At 44.7% G+C, this 16,676-nt stretch overlaps 1 protein-coding gene across 1 annotated transcript in view; it reads left to right on the forward strand.

Moving 5' to 3' along the window:
• Positions 1-6,748: 6,748 nt before the first annotated feature.
• Positions 6,749-16,676, forward strand: part of LOC126188720 (clavesin-1-like) — a 177,915-nt gene continuing 167,987 nt past the window's right edge. Inside the window, exon 1 of the mRNA XM_049930328.1 lies at positions 6,749-6,892. Coding sequence (XP_049786285.1) covers positions 6,749-6,892 — 144 coding nt within the window. The remainder of the gene's footprint in view (positions 6,893-16,676) is intronic.

Consider the following 16,676-nt stretch of genomic DNA (forward strand, 5'->3'; position numbering starts at 1 on the left):
CGCCAACCGGTTTCTACCTGCGATGGGGTCATCTTCAGGGCAATTTACACCAGTTGGTCGCTCGCTGGAGTCGTCACCCTGCCTCTGCACTGATGGTAACTACACTCCTAGAAATGGAAAAAAGAACACATTGACACCGGTGTGTCAGACCCACCATACTTGCTCCGGACACTGCGAGAGGGCTGTACAAGCAATGATCACACGCACGACACAGCGGACACACCAGGAACCGCGGTGTTGGCCGTCGAATGGCGCTAGCTGCGCAGCATTTGTGCACCGCCGCCGTCAGTGTCAGCCAGTTTGCCGTGGCATACGGAGCTCAATCGCAGTCTTTCACACTGGTAGCATGCCGCGACAGCGTGGACGTGAACCGTATGTGCAGTTGACGGACTTTGAGCGAGGGCGTACAGTTGGCATGCGGGAGGCCGGGTGGACGTACCGCCGAATTGCTCAACACGTGGGGCGTGAGGTCTCCACAGTACATCGATGTTGTCGCCAGTGGTCGGCGGAAGGTGCACGTGCCCATCGACCTGGGACCGGACCGCAGCGACGCACGGATGCAGGATCCTACGCAGTGCCGTAGGGGACCGCACCGCCACTTCCCAGCAAATTAGGGACACTGTTGCTCCTGGGGTATCGGCGAGGACCATTCGCAACCGTCTCCATGAAGCTGGGCTACGGTCCCGCACACCGTTAGGCCGTCTTCCGCTCACGCCCCAACATCGTGCAGCCCGCCTCCAGTGGTGTCGCGACAGGCGTGAATGGAGGGACGAATGGAGACGTGTCGTCTTCAGCGATGAGAGTCGCTTCTGCCTTGGTGCCAATGATGGTCGTATGCGTGTTTGGCGCCGTGCAGGTGAGCGCCACAATCAGGACTGCATACGACCGAGGCACACAGGGCCAACACCCGGCATCATGGTGTGGGGAGCGATCTCCTACACTGGCCGTACACCACTGGTGATCGTCGAGGGGACACTGAATAGTGCACGGTACATCCAAACCGTCATCGAACCCATAGTTCTACCATTCCTAGACCGGCAAGGGAACTTGCTGTCCCAACAGGACAATGCATGTCCGCATGTATCCCGTGCCACCCAACGTGCTCTAGAAGGTGTAAGTCAACTACCCTGGCCAGCAAGATCTGCGGATCTGTCCCCCATTGAGCATGTTTGGGACTGGATGAAGCGTCGTCTCACGCGGTCTGCACGTCCAGCACGAACGCTGGTCCATCTGAGGCGCCAGGTGGAAATGGCATGGCAAGCCGTTCCGCAGGACTACATCCAGCATCTCTACGATCGTCTCCATGGGAGAATAGCAGCCTGCATTGCTGCGAAAGGTGGATATACACTGTACTAGTGCCGACATTGTGCATGCTCTGTTGCCTGTGTCTATGTTCCTGTGGTTTTGTCAGTGTGATCATGTGTTGTATCTGACCCCAGGAATGTGTCAATAAAGTATCCCCTTCCTGGGACAATGAATTCACGGTGTTCTTATTTCAATTTCCAGGAGTGTATCACGCGTGACGACTCCAGCGAGCGACAAAACGGTGTAAATTGCCTTGAAGATGACCCCATCGCGGGTTGAAACCGGTTGACGGCAAAATAAATAATGCGATTATGACTGTCATTTTGAATAATTGAGAATAGTCGAGAGTCTGCTGTTTGTACGAATGAAGTATCGGCATTTGTGCTCCTCAAGACAAACACAGTTTCTAACCGTAATACTTACGTTAGTGTTTTAAACAGACAATTATACGTCTTAGTGAGTTGATTACGAAAGCATTTTAAATTTGGTCAATAATTACGCAAGATATGGAGATCGAACTTTTGCTACCCATATGTTGCAATGAAGATAGAACAACGTTTTGTTTCTCAGGCAGACGAACGACTCTTAAGTGATCATTCACAGGACAAAATGCGTGAAGTTCTTGAAGAAAGGCAGAAACTTTATTCGGCTTCACTGGATCATGATGCGCTATATTCCCAGTTGTCTCTAAGTCCCAAAATGGTCTCAATTTGTAGTCTGACGGAATATAAGTTTGAACATATCTGCTGCCGCTGGGATCAAACCGAGTGTGATGGGAAACAGAACAATGGATTTACAAGCGATGATCGGTAGAATAACGGTAACATTCTTCCTATAATGATCACTGCCAACAGAAACCTCGATGAGTGTGTGTTGGAAATCTCTCCGTGGATCAGCTAACTGCAGTGTACGGACATGTTAACACATTTCTAGCATCTTCTGAAACTCTAGGCTGAGGTGTGAAGCAGTAGTCACTTTTATACCCGTTGATGGAAGTTGCAGAATTATTTCAGACGCCGTCGCGAGGAACTAGTAAGAGATTCGAACGTGCAAACATTAAGTTGTCGTTGGTCGGAGGCTGGCAGTTTCGAATCTTGACTTTGCTATTGTGGATGCTTCGCTTCCGTTGTCTAGCACACATCGAGTAAGTTTCCCTTCGTCCTGTTGGCACTATGAGGCGCACCTGAGCTGTTTGCAAGAATAAGAAGTTTATGTAGTGGCATCTATTTTACTAGCAGAAGGGACGTTGCTCTACGCTACTGAGATCTTACACGTTATGCTTTCGACACATGTCAACTTGCGCCGCACTTTTTTAGTGTTATCAAAAAATGTCCTACCCTTTCTCTCTCAATTTATCACTTTATGTCCTTTGCTAGACATGGAAAACACCTGTTAGCAAGTCTCATTTTCTGTTTTCGTTCAGTGAAGTCAGTAATTTTATTACATTCTTGGGCCCAATCGCCACGTTCTCCGCAAAAGACCATAACTATTATTGCGTTTGGGTAATGCTTGTATCTGATTAGAATGGATATGAAGGGCTGCTGTCGTGGTAGTACAGGTCGAAGTTTCTTTGCCACAGTGGATCTTATGCGAAATACAGTGAATCTTCCACTCCTATAAATTCCATCAACCGAGATTCGTCGCTTCCCGAAGGACCGGTTTACTTGACATGAATGAGACAGCTTCGGCAAAAATGGCTAAGAAAAGTTGAGAGATCGTTTGGTGCTAGTACATGAACATAAACTTTCACGTCCTCACCGATCGCGCGGAGAGCTTGTATGTGGCCATTAACATCGATAAATGTAGAAATAATTGATTTTGAATTCGGAAATTGTGTTGGTTTAATTGATTCAAAATAATCTAGGTGATTTTAATCCAGGTGTGTGTGTATAATACTATTTTTTATCGCCATAGCGTGCTATGGGAAATCTCTTGGTTTGTTCAGATGTGTCAGAGTCACAGCGATACCATCAGCTAAATTCTTTGGCTCCACTTCTAAGAAGTTACAAAAAATATCTTTTTTATGAATGGCCGATATCGTGGGATCCTGAGCTACCGACAGCTGGAACTGTTACCAAAAACGAGTCCCGGTCTCGACGCCCTCAGAAACAGTCTCAAGTGTTATGTTGAAGAGCCTCATATCTGCTACTGGAACAACAGAAGAGACGCTCATTGCAGATTGTGTATCATAAATGGTAGTGTGGGCTACGGAGTTCATCAGTTTCCCTTTTATTCCCCGTGGCGTGCATAAAATAGCGCGATTGGTGGCATCTGTATATTCGTTACATTTGGACGTGCCAGTAGCCGAATCAGCGTCAGCGAGAAGATTGTGGAATTTGACGTCAGTGTCTGTTAGTGTAGATAATGATTCGTGTAGCTGATCTTTATAATATCAGTAATCTTCATTGGGGGCTATGTCGTTCAAAAGTGGGTATAATGTTTGCTATTGCCCTCGTCCGCACCATTTTTAATGGTTCAAATGGCTCTGAGCACTATGGGACTTACCATCTGAGGTCATCAGTTCCCTAGAATTTAGAGCTACTTAAGCCTAACTAACCTAAGGACATCACATATCCATGCCCGAGGTAGGGTTTGAACCTGCGGCCGTAGCGGTCGTGGGGTTCCATACTGAAGCGCCTAGAACCGCTCGTTCACTACGGACGGCGCACCATTTTTCGGCGCTGTGGGTGACTGTGAGGCGATATTCAGTTGTTGTGTGTGGGCCATTGCAGTACGTATTTAGATAAGCAACTAATGCCGGCCGGTGTGGCCGAGCATTCCTAGGCGCTTTAGTCCGGAACCGCGCGACCTCTACTGTCGCAGGTTCGAATCCTGCCTCGGGCATGGATGTGTGTGATTCCTTAGGTTAGTTAGGTTTAAGTAGTTCTTAGTTCTACGGGACTGATGACCTCAGATGTTAACTCCCATAGTGCACAGAGCCATTTCAACCATAAACAATTAATGGGTGGCAGCGCGAGTCACTGTAGAAGCAAACGCGCCCATATGACAGTTTGTAGGTTTGAGCGAGGGCGCGGGGGGCTAGCCCTAGGGGTATGGAGTCTTTGTAATTTCTGGAAGACAAATAGCGACTTGTAAGTAGCCATAAAAAGTTCCAGACCCAATACTTTTAAAAACCTGGGTGTAGAAAAACTCCTGTTGTCACGACATTTCTTTGAGAGCTAGGGGAAGGGGAGCGTCCTCCCCCCCCCCCCCCCCAACATTTTGCCTGGGTATGTGCGCCTTTCATTTGACGAGAACCAGTGGGTAAAAAATGATTCCAACATACCAACGTCACTCATTTCTCCTACTACATCTCGTATTTCCTCTTTTTATAGTACAGGGACGCTTGATATACTCTGAGGTGAGAGAAGTCATCGGATAGTATCATGCGCATACACAGATGGCGGTAGTATCGCATACCTATAGGACAGTGCATTGGTGGAGTTGTCACTTAAATTCATGTGAAAAGGTTTCGGTCTGACAACGGAAATTAACACAATGAGATTGTGGAATGGTAGTTGGAGCTGTATGCATGAGACATCCCATTTCGGAAATCGTTAGGGAAATCAATATTCCAAGAACCATAGTGCCAAGAGTGTGCCGGAAATACCAGATTTCAGACATTACCTCTCACCATGGATAACCCAGTGGCCGACGGCCTTCACTTAACGACCGAGACCAGCGACATTTGCGTAGAGTTGTCGGTGCCAACAAAAAAGCAACACTGCATAAAATAACTGCAGAAACCAAACTGGGACGTACGACAGACGTATCTGTTAGGACAGGGCGGCGAAATATGGCATTATGGGTTACTGTAGCAGACGACCGAGTGCCTTTGCTGACAGCACGACATTTTCTTGGGATCTTTTAATTCCTCGCTGTCTGTTACGCTACAGACGGGCCTACAAGAGACATTGGGAAACAGATCCAAGCAGAACTTCAACTGATGTCCACATTGGTTTTAACTTCAAGACCGATCAGAGTCCAGATGAGAAATATAGCTTCTGTGAAAATGAGTGGAAAAAAATGCCAATATTTGTTTTTTCTTAAATTTTAATAATGGAAGTTTTTAACTTACAAATTATTTCACTTTCCATCGCAAAACGTGGGACATAAACAAAAAAATTAGAATTATACTGGCATGTTAAACAAACGAGGGCAGCTGAAAATTGATAAACATTTGTAGAGTCACTCGTAAATTGTTTCTTCACTCTCCTGAAGCGTATTTTGTTTCCTTTTTAGAAGTCTGAATGACATCGTAGTTTACCAGCAAGCTCCTTTGCATCCCGTTCTCGCACAATTAAACTCCAATACTAAGCCAGAATTCTGACCGAACGAAGTGGCGCAGTTGTTAGCGCACTGGACTCGCATTCGGGAGGTTGACGGTTCAAACTCGCGTCAATCCGCGTCCGAAAATCCTTTTTTAAGTTTTCCGTGATTTCACTAAATCACTTCGGGAAAATGCCGGTATGGTTCCTTTGGAAAGGCACGGACGATTTCCTTCTCCCTCCTTCCCTAATTCGATGCGACCGATGACCTCGCTGTTTGTTCCCTCTCCAAAATTAATCTGAATTCGGGAGTCCTTCTCAGCTCGGCATCCCAACCAGTCGCCTGTGTGGCTTGGCTCCTAAACGACCCGTGTGCTCAGTTTGGGTGGCTTGGCTCCTAAACCATTCGTGTGCTCAGTTTCTACACATGCAAATGGTTCAAATGGCTCTGAGCACTATGGGACTTAACTTCTGAGGTTATCAGTCCCCTAGAACTTAGAACTACTTAAACCTAACTAACCTAAGGATATCACACACACCCATGGCCGAAGCTGGATTCGAATCTTCGACCGTAGCGGTCGCGCTGTTCCAGACTGTAGCGCCTATAACCGCTCGGCTACCCTGGCCGGCTCTACACATACAACTGATGGCTCACTGTGGCACTGCTTGGAGCGTGTCACATTTCTAAAGTACCGTACCACCTGTTCTCCTGTCAGGAAGATGATGATGATGTTTGGTTTGCAGGGCGCTCAACTGCGCGGTTATCAGCAACCGTAGAAATTCCCAACCTTTACTCAGTCCAAACTGTCCACTTTCAGGAATGATGATGAAATGATGAGGACAACACCAACACCCAGTCATCTCGAGTCTGGTGAAAACTCCTTACCCTGCCGGAAATCGAACCCATGACCCCGTGCTCCGAAAGCGACCGGGAGACCACAAGCTGCGGACTGTCAGGAAGTGTAACTATTGTAGTCACTATTGTTGCACAATGCCATTTGTATCCGTCCGGTCACTAACTGACGCTGACACGACATTTGAATAGGACACCTCGTTCTAATTGCTGCAGAAATATGTTTGTTCTCCCAATTATTAGAGACACGGCACTCTTCCCAGAAGCTCTCCGATCTTTCAGTCTCTTTAACAAATGTAGCTATTAACACCTTCTTCTGGCGATGTTTGATCATCCTTTCTACTTTACAGAGTCACTGCATGATAGCTACACCTGCAGCTTCCAACCTGCGACTCCAGGAGAGGTTGCATTCGCCAGCAAGCGGCTGGGCGTCACGGTGGAAGACATTCAGATCGCAGAGATGCAGGTGAGTGAGTGGCTCGAGATGCAACCGCACCTACAGAATAACATACGTAATTACTGCCCTTCGACTGTGCTCATGCCCTGCCAACAGGTTGCCCATCTGCACTGTGTGACACTTTCCTAATACTAACTGTATAACAAATAACACAGTGAGATATTAATTCCCCAGAGACATGACGCGAACAGCGTGTACCGGTGCCACTAATGTAGATAATGATCTGAGCTCGCCGACTAAGAGAGCCCTCAAGAAGGCTAGATCGAGCTGAATCCACTTAATGATCATTTTTAAGGAATGTCTAATATGGTGCCCAGTGGGCTTATCTATTACGTCCACCGACCTTCCTTTCTTTGACAAATTGCCTGTTGGCTTCCGTCTCGGGTTCTTCGGCTGACATTTTTTGATAATTTTTCTGACACTTCGCCAGCACGAGTGGCTGGCATTGCCAAAGCTTCTACCTCCACTGCTGCTGGTGGAATGGAGTCGCGCTCGCCGCCGCAGACTATATGTACTTCGCGCGCCATAGTCCAACGGAGAGCTCAAGGACATTGGCGCGCCAGGTACATATAATTTGTGTCCACGAGCGCGACTCCAGTTCACCACCAGCAATTGAAGATGAAGCTTTGACAATGCTAGCCACTCGTGCTTGCGAAATGTCAGAAAAATTATCAAACGAAGTTCGACGGAAGAACCCGAGACAGCAGACAATAGGCAATTTGTCAACAAGTGGCCTCGAAAGACTTAACAGTTATGTATCTCCAGGCTTTGCTCAACACTTACTTGACATGTGATCTCGTGATTGTTGTACAGCTGCTTCTTATTTCTTCGAAAGCTTTTTTAATTTTCTTATATGTTAACTCCATTCACAAACCCCAGAGGGCTCATCCCGTACCGACCTTCAGCCGTGTCATCCTAGGGCAAAGGATGCAGTACAAAGGAACGTGCAGTGAGCATGCCGCTCCCCTGGCGGTTGTAAGTTTTTGTGACCAGGAGTAGCTACTACATGCTCTAGCAGCTCTTCAGTTGGTATCACGAGGCTGAGTAAAACCCTCTCCAGTACCTCCCACCACGGAAAATTGTTGGTAGCCCCGGGACTAGAACCTGGGTCCTTCGCGTAAAAGTGAGCTGCCCTCACCACTTTTTCTTTTTGTTACGACCTCCGCGTTTATCTGCAGATTGTTTTTTTCATACAGTCTCTCGCTTCAGAGGCACACGCTTTACCGCCTATTTTAAATAAAACTGCAGCAACAAACAGCTAAAGGGCAAAAACACGTGTCTAAACGCGGATCTGTTTTCCCCCTACATATAACAGAGAAAACGATCAATGAAACATCTTGCTAAAGAAACAAACGAGATATGATAAGGGCCATTTACGCCAATAGGGAACCCAACTTTCCAACGAACATGTGGGACTACAGCGACCAATCTCAACAGGCGACGCAAGACTCACCGACTGTACGATAGAGAAGAATGGGGACGTGATAGTATACAGTTACCAGGAAACAATCAGTATCATGCGTCGGACATACAATTCAGTCACCTTACATGTGAAATCTCATAGAGGCAAGCAAGCTTTCTTCCATTTGAGGCATCGTCATATAAATCAACCAGACAGTTATTGCAATTTTTTCGCTTCTGTTTTGGGTAAGGGACAGATCTGTACTATACAACATACGCCTCACAAAATTTAGGTAACCAATATCAGTACATTTGGCAAAATGGTAAGCGAGCGTCGTTCATGTTCCAGTACAGCAGCCTGAATTTTAGCAGTAATAGAGTTCCAGTTCAAAGCTGCCATCTTCAGTGGGCAATGATCAGCGACAACCACCACAGATGTATAGTGCTGCACTAAATGTGTCAAAGGGAGACAGCGTCCACGAAGCCGCGTAGGTTGACCAATCGGCATTTGACTCCATTTAACCGAGCACCTGGAGTACGACAAAAATCCTCAGCTATCTGTTTTAGAATGGGACTTCCTCATTCGTCGAAGGAGGAACACAACGTTATCGACATATGACCCAACTGTGAGATTCCCCCCTGATAGTTCTAGATCTGAATTCCGATTAGCGACTTGCCGCAACACGGTTCAAGAGAATGGACAAACAAAGAGAGAATGCGGACTGCCCTGAGGCACTTCCGGACATAGAAAAACCGGTGGCTTCAACCGACCGTTGACCATCTCAGAAGTTAGAAAGAACAACACATGTAGGAGCGTTAAAACCAACAATCTCCAATAAGCGAACGAGATGTGAGTGACTAACGCGATCAAATGGCACAAAAATTCCAAGGAGGCACAAGCACATTGAACAGGCGAAACAGCCGCCCCCTACATTCTGTCACCTGGATCAAAATTGTACGACCAATGAGGCGACGCTGATTTTTATCAATCATACGACCAAGCCGTTTACAGCCTGTGCAACATTTCTGTAGTAAAAATTGAGTAACGTGAGGGGACGAAAATTATCCGCTGTTAAACGGCCATGATGCTTCGGAATGATAACAATTTTCCTCACCATAAAGTTCGCAAGTACAGCAGTTTGGAGCCCTGCAAAATTTCGTTGAAAATGTTACTAAAAGTGGAGTTCAAGAGATACCTAATATGTAAATAAAATTCTTTCCGAAGGCCGTCGGGACCTGGTGATTTATGGGAGGGGGAATTAACAACAAAAACAATACTTCATCCTCCTGAAAATAAACCAAAAACTCAACATTCTAGTCATCTAATCGAGGGTCGCGAAACTGTTGTCGGAAGGCAATAAGGGAGGGAATAATATGGTGACGATGATGAGCGTTATGGAGAAGCAGGTGTTACAAGGATGTCAGTTCCCTATTAACGAAATAATGTACGCTTAGACTTCACCACCAACCATTCCATCTTAATCAACAGTGATCGGTCGAACGTCAACGATCCTTAGTGTGGCATAACCTGCTCATACGTATAATTCACGAAGAACGATATAATGAAACTCGTTGTTGTTGTTGTGGTGGTCTTCAGTCCAAAGCCTGGTTTGATGTAGCTCTCTTGTTGCTCTATCCTGCGCAAGCCTCTTCATCCCCAAGTAACTACGGCAACATACATACTTCTGAATCTGCATAGTGTATTCATCTCTTGGTGTCCACCTACGATTTTTACATCCACGCTTCCCTCCAATACTACATTTGCGATCCCCTGATGCCTCAGAATTTGTCCTACCAACCGATCCCACCTTTTAGTCGGGTTGTACCACAAATATCTCTTCTCCCCAATTCTGTTCAGTACTTCCTCAGTAGTTACATAATCTACCCACCTAATCTTCAGTATTCTTCTGTAGCATTTCAAATGCTTCTCTTTCCTTCTTGTCAAAAACGTTTATCGTCCACGTTTGACTTCCACACATGGCTACACTCCATAAAAATACTTTCAAATAAGACTTCCCGACACTTAAATATATACACGATATTAATAAGTTTCTCTTCTTCAGAAACGCTTTCCTTGCCATAGCCAGTTTACATTTTATGTCTTCTTTACTGCAACCATCATAAGTTATTTTGCTCCCCAAATAGCAAAACTGATCTGCTACTTTAAGTGACTCATTTCCTAACTTAATTCCCTCAGCGTCACCTGATTTATTTCGACCACATTCTGTTATCCCCGTTTTTCTTTTGTTGATGTTCATCTTATATCCTCCTTTCAAAACACTGTTCATTCCATTCAACTTCTCTTCCCGGTCCTTCGCTATATCTAACAGAATCACAATGTCATAGGTAAACTTCAAAGTTTTTATTTCTTTTCTCTGGACGTTAATTCCCACTTCAATTTCTTCTTTTGTTTTCTTTACTGCTTGCTCAGTATACAGATTTAATAACATAGGGGACAGGCTACAACCCTGTCTCACTTCCTTCTCCACCATCGCTTCCGTTTCATTCCCCTCGACTCTTATAACTGCCATCTAGTTTCTGTACAAATTGTAAAAATCCTTTCGGTCTCTTATCTTACCGTTGCCATTTTAGAATTTGAGAGAGAGTATTCCAGTCAACATTGCCAAAAAGTTTCTCTAAGTCTACAAATGCTATAAACGTAGGTTTGTGTTTCCTTACTCTATCTTCTACGAGAAGTCGTAGGCTCTGTGTTGCCTCACGTTTTCCTACATTTTTTCCGAAATCCAAATTGATCGTCCCAGAGGTCATCTTCTACCAGTTTTTCCATTCTTCTGTACACGATTCGTGTTAATATTTTGAAACCATGACTCATTAATCTGATAGTTAGGCAATTTTCACACCTGTCAACATTTGCTTTCTCCGGAATTGGAATTACTATATTCTTCTCAAGGTCTGAGGGTATTCCGCTGTTTCGTACATATTGCTCACCAAATGGAAGAGTCTTGTTCTGGGAGGCTCTTCCAAGGCTATCAGCAGCTCTGACGGAATGTTGTCTCCTCCCGGGGTCTTGTTTTGACTTACATGTTTCAGTTCAAAAATGGTTCAAATGGCTCTGAGCACTATGGGACTCAACATCTTAGGTCATAAGTCCCCTAGAACTTAGAACTACTTAAACCTAACTAACCTAAGGACATCACACACACCCATGCCCGAGGCAGGATTCGAACCTGCGACCGTAGCAGTCCCGCGGTTCCGGACTGCAGCGCCAGAGCCGCTAGACCACCGCGGCCGGCTCATGTTTCAGTGCTTTGTCAATTTCTTAAAGCAGTATGACATCTCCTTTCTCATCTTCATTTCCATATTATTACTCTAAAGCACATCTCCCTTGTATAGACTCTCACATACCGCTTCCAATTTTCTGCCTTACCTTCATTGTTTAGGACTGGTTTTCATTTGAGCTCTTGATATTCATACAAGTGGTTCTCTTTCCTCCAAACGTAGCTTTAATTTTCCTGTAGAAGGTATCTATCTTACCACTAGTGATATATGCTTCTACATCCATTCATGTTCAGCCATTTTGCACTTTAACCGAGGATTTCTACGAGTCCTCGTGTTTTTAGTTACTTGATCCTCCGTTGAGTTCACTATTTCATCATCCAAAGCTACCCATTGTTCTCCTACTGTACTCTTTTCCCCTGTATTTCTCAAACGATCCCTAATGCTCTCTCTGAAACTCTCTAGAACGTATGGTTCTTTCAGTTTATCTAGGTCCCATCACCTTAATTTCCAAAATTTTTGGTATTCTTCAGTTTCAATCTACAGTTCATAACCAAGAATTTGTGGTCAGAGTCTATATCTGCTTCTGGAAACGTCTTACAACTTAAAAACTGGTTCCAAAATCTCTATCTTCCCGTAATATAAGCAATCTGGAACTTTCCAGTTTCTCCAGGTCTCTCCCACGTATACAACCGTCTTTCACGATTCTTAAACCAAGTATTACCTATGATTAAATCATGCTCTGTGCAATATTCTACCAGGCGGTTTCCTCTTTCATTCCTTTCTCCCGGTCCATTTTAACCTAGTACTTTTCGTTCTCTTTCTTTCCCTATTATCGAATTCCAGTCCCCCATGACTATTAAATTTTCCTATCCCTCAACGATGTGATTTTTTTTTTTTTTTTTTTTTTTTTTTTGCCCTCAGCATACATTTCCTCCTCATCTGCGGAGCTAGTTGGCATATAAACTTGTACTACTGTGATAGGAGTGAGTTTCGTCTCTATCTTGGCTGCTATAATGCGTTTGCTATGATGTTCATAGAAGCTTACCAGCATTCAAACTTTTTTCTTCATTATTAAACCTACTCCTGCATTTCCCCTCTTTGACTTTGTATTACTAGACTTGTAATCATCTGACCAGACGTGCTGTTCCTCCTGCCACTGAACTTGACTAATTCCCACTATATCTAACTTGAACCTATCCATTTCGCTTCATTAATTTTCTAACCTACGGGCCCGATTAGGGGATTGGACATTCCACGCTCCGATCTGTAGATTGCTAGTTTTGTTTCACCTGATAATGACGTCCTTCTCAGTAGTCCTCGCCTGGAGATCCGAATGGGGGACTATTTCACCTCCAGAATATTATTGCAATTTCTATTGAAAGTTCGTGAAGGGTTTTGCAGATTTAGCACAGTCATTGACGTGATTGTTACAGAAGGGTGTGAAATTTGAGTGGACAGAAGAGTGTCCGAAAGCGTCTGACTAATTGAAAGAAGTGTTAACATCGATTCCGGTATTTTGTTTCCAGATTTTGGAAAAGAATTCATTCTAGCATGCGATGTATCGAATCAAGCATTAGGGTGTATTCTTAGGAAATTAGTAGGAAAGAACATCCTGTAGTCTATTGTCTACGTAGTTGAATGCAGCAGAGAGGAATTAATCACCGGGAGGGAGATGTTTAGCATAATCTATGAAATCACATTTTTAAATGTTATTCATATTGGGAGAAGATTTCAGGTAGTGTTGAAGTGGTTGTTGGGGTTGAAAGATCTTTCCACTAGACTCGCTAGGTGGGCTATGAGGCTTAAGTGAATTCGACTACAAGGTGGTGCACAAGCCTACGAAGAAGCACGGTAACGTGGATGAACTGAGTAGAATGGTGGCAAAAGTAGAAGTCAAAGGTTGTGACCTAGCAATTTGGCAAGATTTACAGGATGCTGACAACGATTGTAAAGTGTATAGGACACAGCCAAAGTTTAATATGTATGATAGTCTTCTATTCAGGGAAACGAAGTTACGGCCATAGGTAGTAGTGCCAGCGAAACTAAGAGATGAGGTTTTAAGGGAAGCATATGATCACGAGTAATCTGGTCATTGTGGGTGTTGAGCGACGAATAGGAGAGTGGCGGAGAGGTCTTGGTGGAGGTAGGAAACTAGATGTGGATCAGTACGTCAAGAATTGTACACCACGTGCGCAGAGCAGATCTGAGTCGGGAACAGATATATCTACAACTTTTGCCGGAAGTGAAATTTCCATTTTCTACACTACTGACCATTACAATTGCTACACCAAGAAGAAATGAAGATGATAAACTGGTATTCATTGGAGAAATATATTGTATTAGAACTGACATTGTGATTACATATTCACGCAATTTGGGTGCATAGATACTGAGAAATCAGTACCAAGAACAATCACCTCTGGCCGTAACAACGGCCTTGATATGGCTGGGCACTGAATCAAAGAGAGCTTCGATGGCGTGTACAGGTACAGTTGGCCATGCAGTTTCAACACGATACCATGGTTAATCAAGAGTAGTGACTGGCGTATTGTGGCGAGCCAGTTACTCGGCCACCATTGACAAGACGTTTTCAATTGGTGAGAGATCTGGAAAATGTGCTGGGCAGGGCAGGAATCGAACATTTTCTGTATACAGAAAAGCCCGTACAGAACCGGCAACATGCAGTCGTGCATTATCCTGCTGAAATGTTGGGTTTCGCAGGGACTGAATGAAGGATAGAGAGACGGGTCGTAACACATCTGAAATGCAACGTCCACTGTTCAAAGCGCCGTCATTGCGAACAAGAGGTGGTCGAGACATGTAACCAATGGCACCCCATACCATCACGCCGGGTGATACGCCAGTGTGGCGATGACTAGTATACGCTTCCAATGTGCATTCACCGCGATGTCGCCAAACACGGATGCGACCATCATGATACTATAAACAGAACATGGATTCATCCGAAAAAATAATGGTTTGCCATTCGTGCACCCAGGTTCGTTTGAGTACACCATCGCAGGCGCTCCTGTCTGTGATGCAGCGTCAAGGGTATCCTCAGCCATGGTCTCTGAGCTGACAGTCCATGCTGCTGCAAACGTCATCGAACTGTTCATGCAGATGGTTGTTGTCTTGCAAACGTCCCCATCTGTTGAGTCAGGGATCGAGACGAGGCTGCATGATCCGTTTCAGCCATGAGGATAATATGCCTGTCATCTCGACTGCTACTGATACGAGGCCATTGGGATTCATCACGGCGTTCCGTACTACCCTCCTGAACCCACCGATTCCATATTCTGCTAACAGTCATTGGATCTCTACCAACGCGAGCAGCAATGTCGCGATACGATAAATCGCAATCGCGATAGGCTACAATCCGATCTTTATCAAAGTCGTAAACGTGATGGTACGCATTTCTCCACCTTACACGAGGCATCACAACAACGTCTCATCAGGCAACACCGGTCAACTTCTGTTTGTGTATGAGAAATCGGTTGGAAACTTTCCTCATGTCAGCACGTTGTAGGTGTCGCCACCGGCGGCAACCTTATGTGAATGCTCTGAAAAGCTAATTATTTGCATATCACAGCATCTTCTTCCTGTCGGTTAAATTTCGCGTCTGTAGCACGTCATCTTCGTGCTGTAGCAATTTTAATGGCCAGTAGTGTATGATGGGAACTAATGTCTTAGGACCTTTTAGTCGAACACCCTCAGGGAACAGATTCGTTCTGACAACAATAGACCATTTATCGAGGCATGGTGATGGTCGCTATGCCAAATCAATAGGCAGCAATTGTCGTGCAAGTGTTAGTAAATAGCTGGATTTTGAAGTTTGGTGTACCGGCGATAATAATTACTTACCGAGGGACCAACTTAATGTCAGATTTAATGAAGTAACTGTGTAAATTGTTGAATGTAAAGAAGTTGAGGATGAGCGAACGGAAGGACAGAACGGGTACACAAAACAATCGGGAAGATGCTGAGTTGTTATGTGGATTCTCATCACCATCAGTGTGACGAGTATTTGAAGCATATTGAATGCACATACAGTGCAAAAGTCCATACCAATACCGGTTTGTCTCTGTAAGAGGTAGTGTATGGGCGAAAAATGCTATCACCGTTTGATTTAGTGAAGCTACCGAAAGGAGAGACTGGTCAATCTGTACATCAATTCGCAAGAACGATTCGGGATGTTTGGAAAAGGGTACAAAAGGCAAATACGAAGGCTCTGGAAAGGCAGGAAGATGTAGTGAAGCGCAAAAGAAGTTTACCTCTGTATAAAGTACGGCAATGGGTAATGCTATCCAGCCCCTATACGCCAAAAGGGAAAACTAAGAAGTTCGTCATGAAGTATCAAGGGCCCTACCAAGTAGTTGAAACCACATCCCCAGTTAATGTTAACCTTCAGTTGCCAACTAGAACAAATATAGTATACATTGGGCGGTTGCGGCCATTTAAGGGTTGTCCTAATGTTATTCCAGGCATGTCACATTAAGGGAAGAGGAAGAAAGAGAGAGTGAAGAGAGGTGTTCAGCGCAGAGAAGACCAGGAAGATAGAGTACAGCATGATGTACCGTATGCTAAGACTGTCTAAGTTTTACGGAAGCTCGAAATTTAGTGCGAACATGAATGTGAGATGCTTTTAATAGTTTCCACAATGAAAATGGTCTCAAAATATGGTAGAAAAATCAAAGAGATTCTTTCATAAGGGATGCCCACCAGTGGCAAAAAACTGTCAATACTGTCACTGCGCTATAATGATGGAAATGTTACCGATAATGGTGCCACTAAAGCGGAGTTACTAAATACAGTTTTCCGTAATTCCTTCACAAAAGAAGACGAAGTAAATATTCCAGAATTCGAAACCAAACAGCTGTTAGCATGAGTGACATAAAAGTAGATATCTTAGGTGCTGCGAAATAACTCAAATCTCTTAAGAAAGGCAAGTTTCCGCTCTAAACGGTACACCAGTCAAGTTCCTTTCAGAGTATTTAGACACAATAGCACCTTTTTTAGTAATCATATACAACCGCTCACTTGACGAAAGGTTTGTCCCTAATGACTGGGAAGTAGCACAGGTCTCACCAATATTCAAGAAAGGAAATAGGAATAACCCACTGAATTGCAGACCCATACCACTGATCTCAATTTG

This window comes from Schistocerca cancellata, chromosome 5, assembly GCF_023864275.1.
Source record: "Schistocerca cancellata isolate TAMUIC-IGC-003103 chromosome 5, iqSchCanc2.1, whole genome shotgun sequence".
In the NCBI taxonomy this organism is placed as follows: Eukaryota; Metazoa; Arthropoda; class Insecta; order Orthoptera; family Acrididae; genus Schistocerca; species Schistocerca cancellata.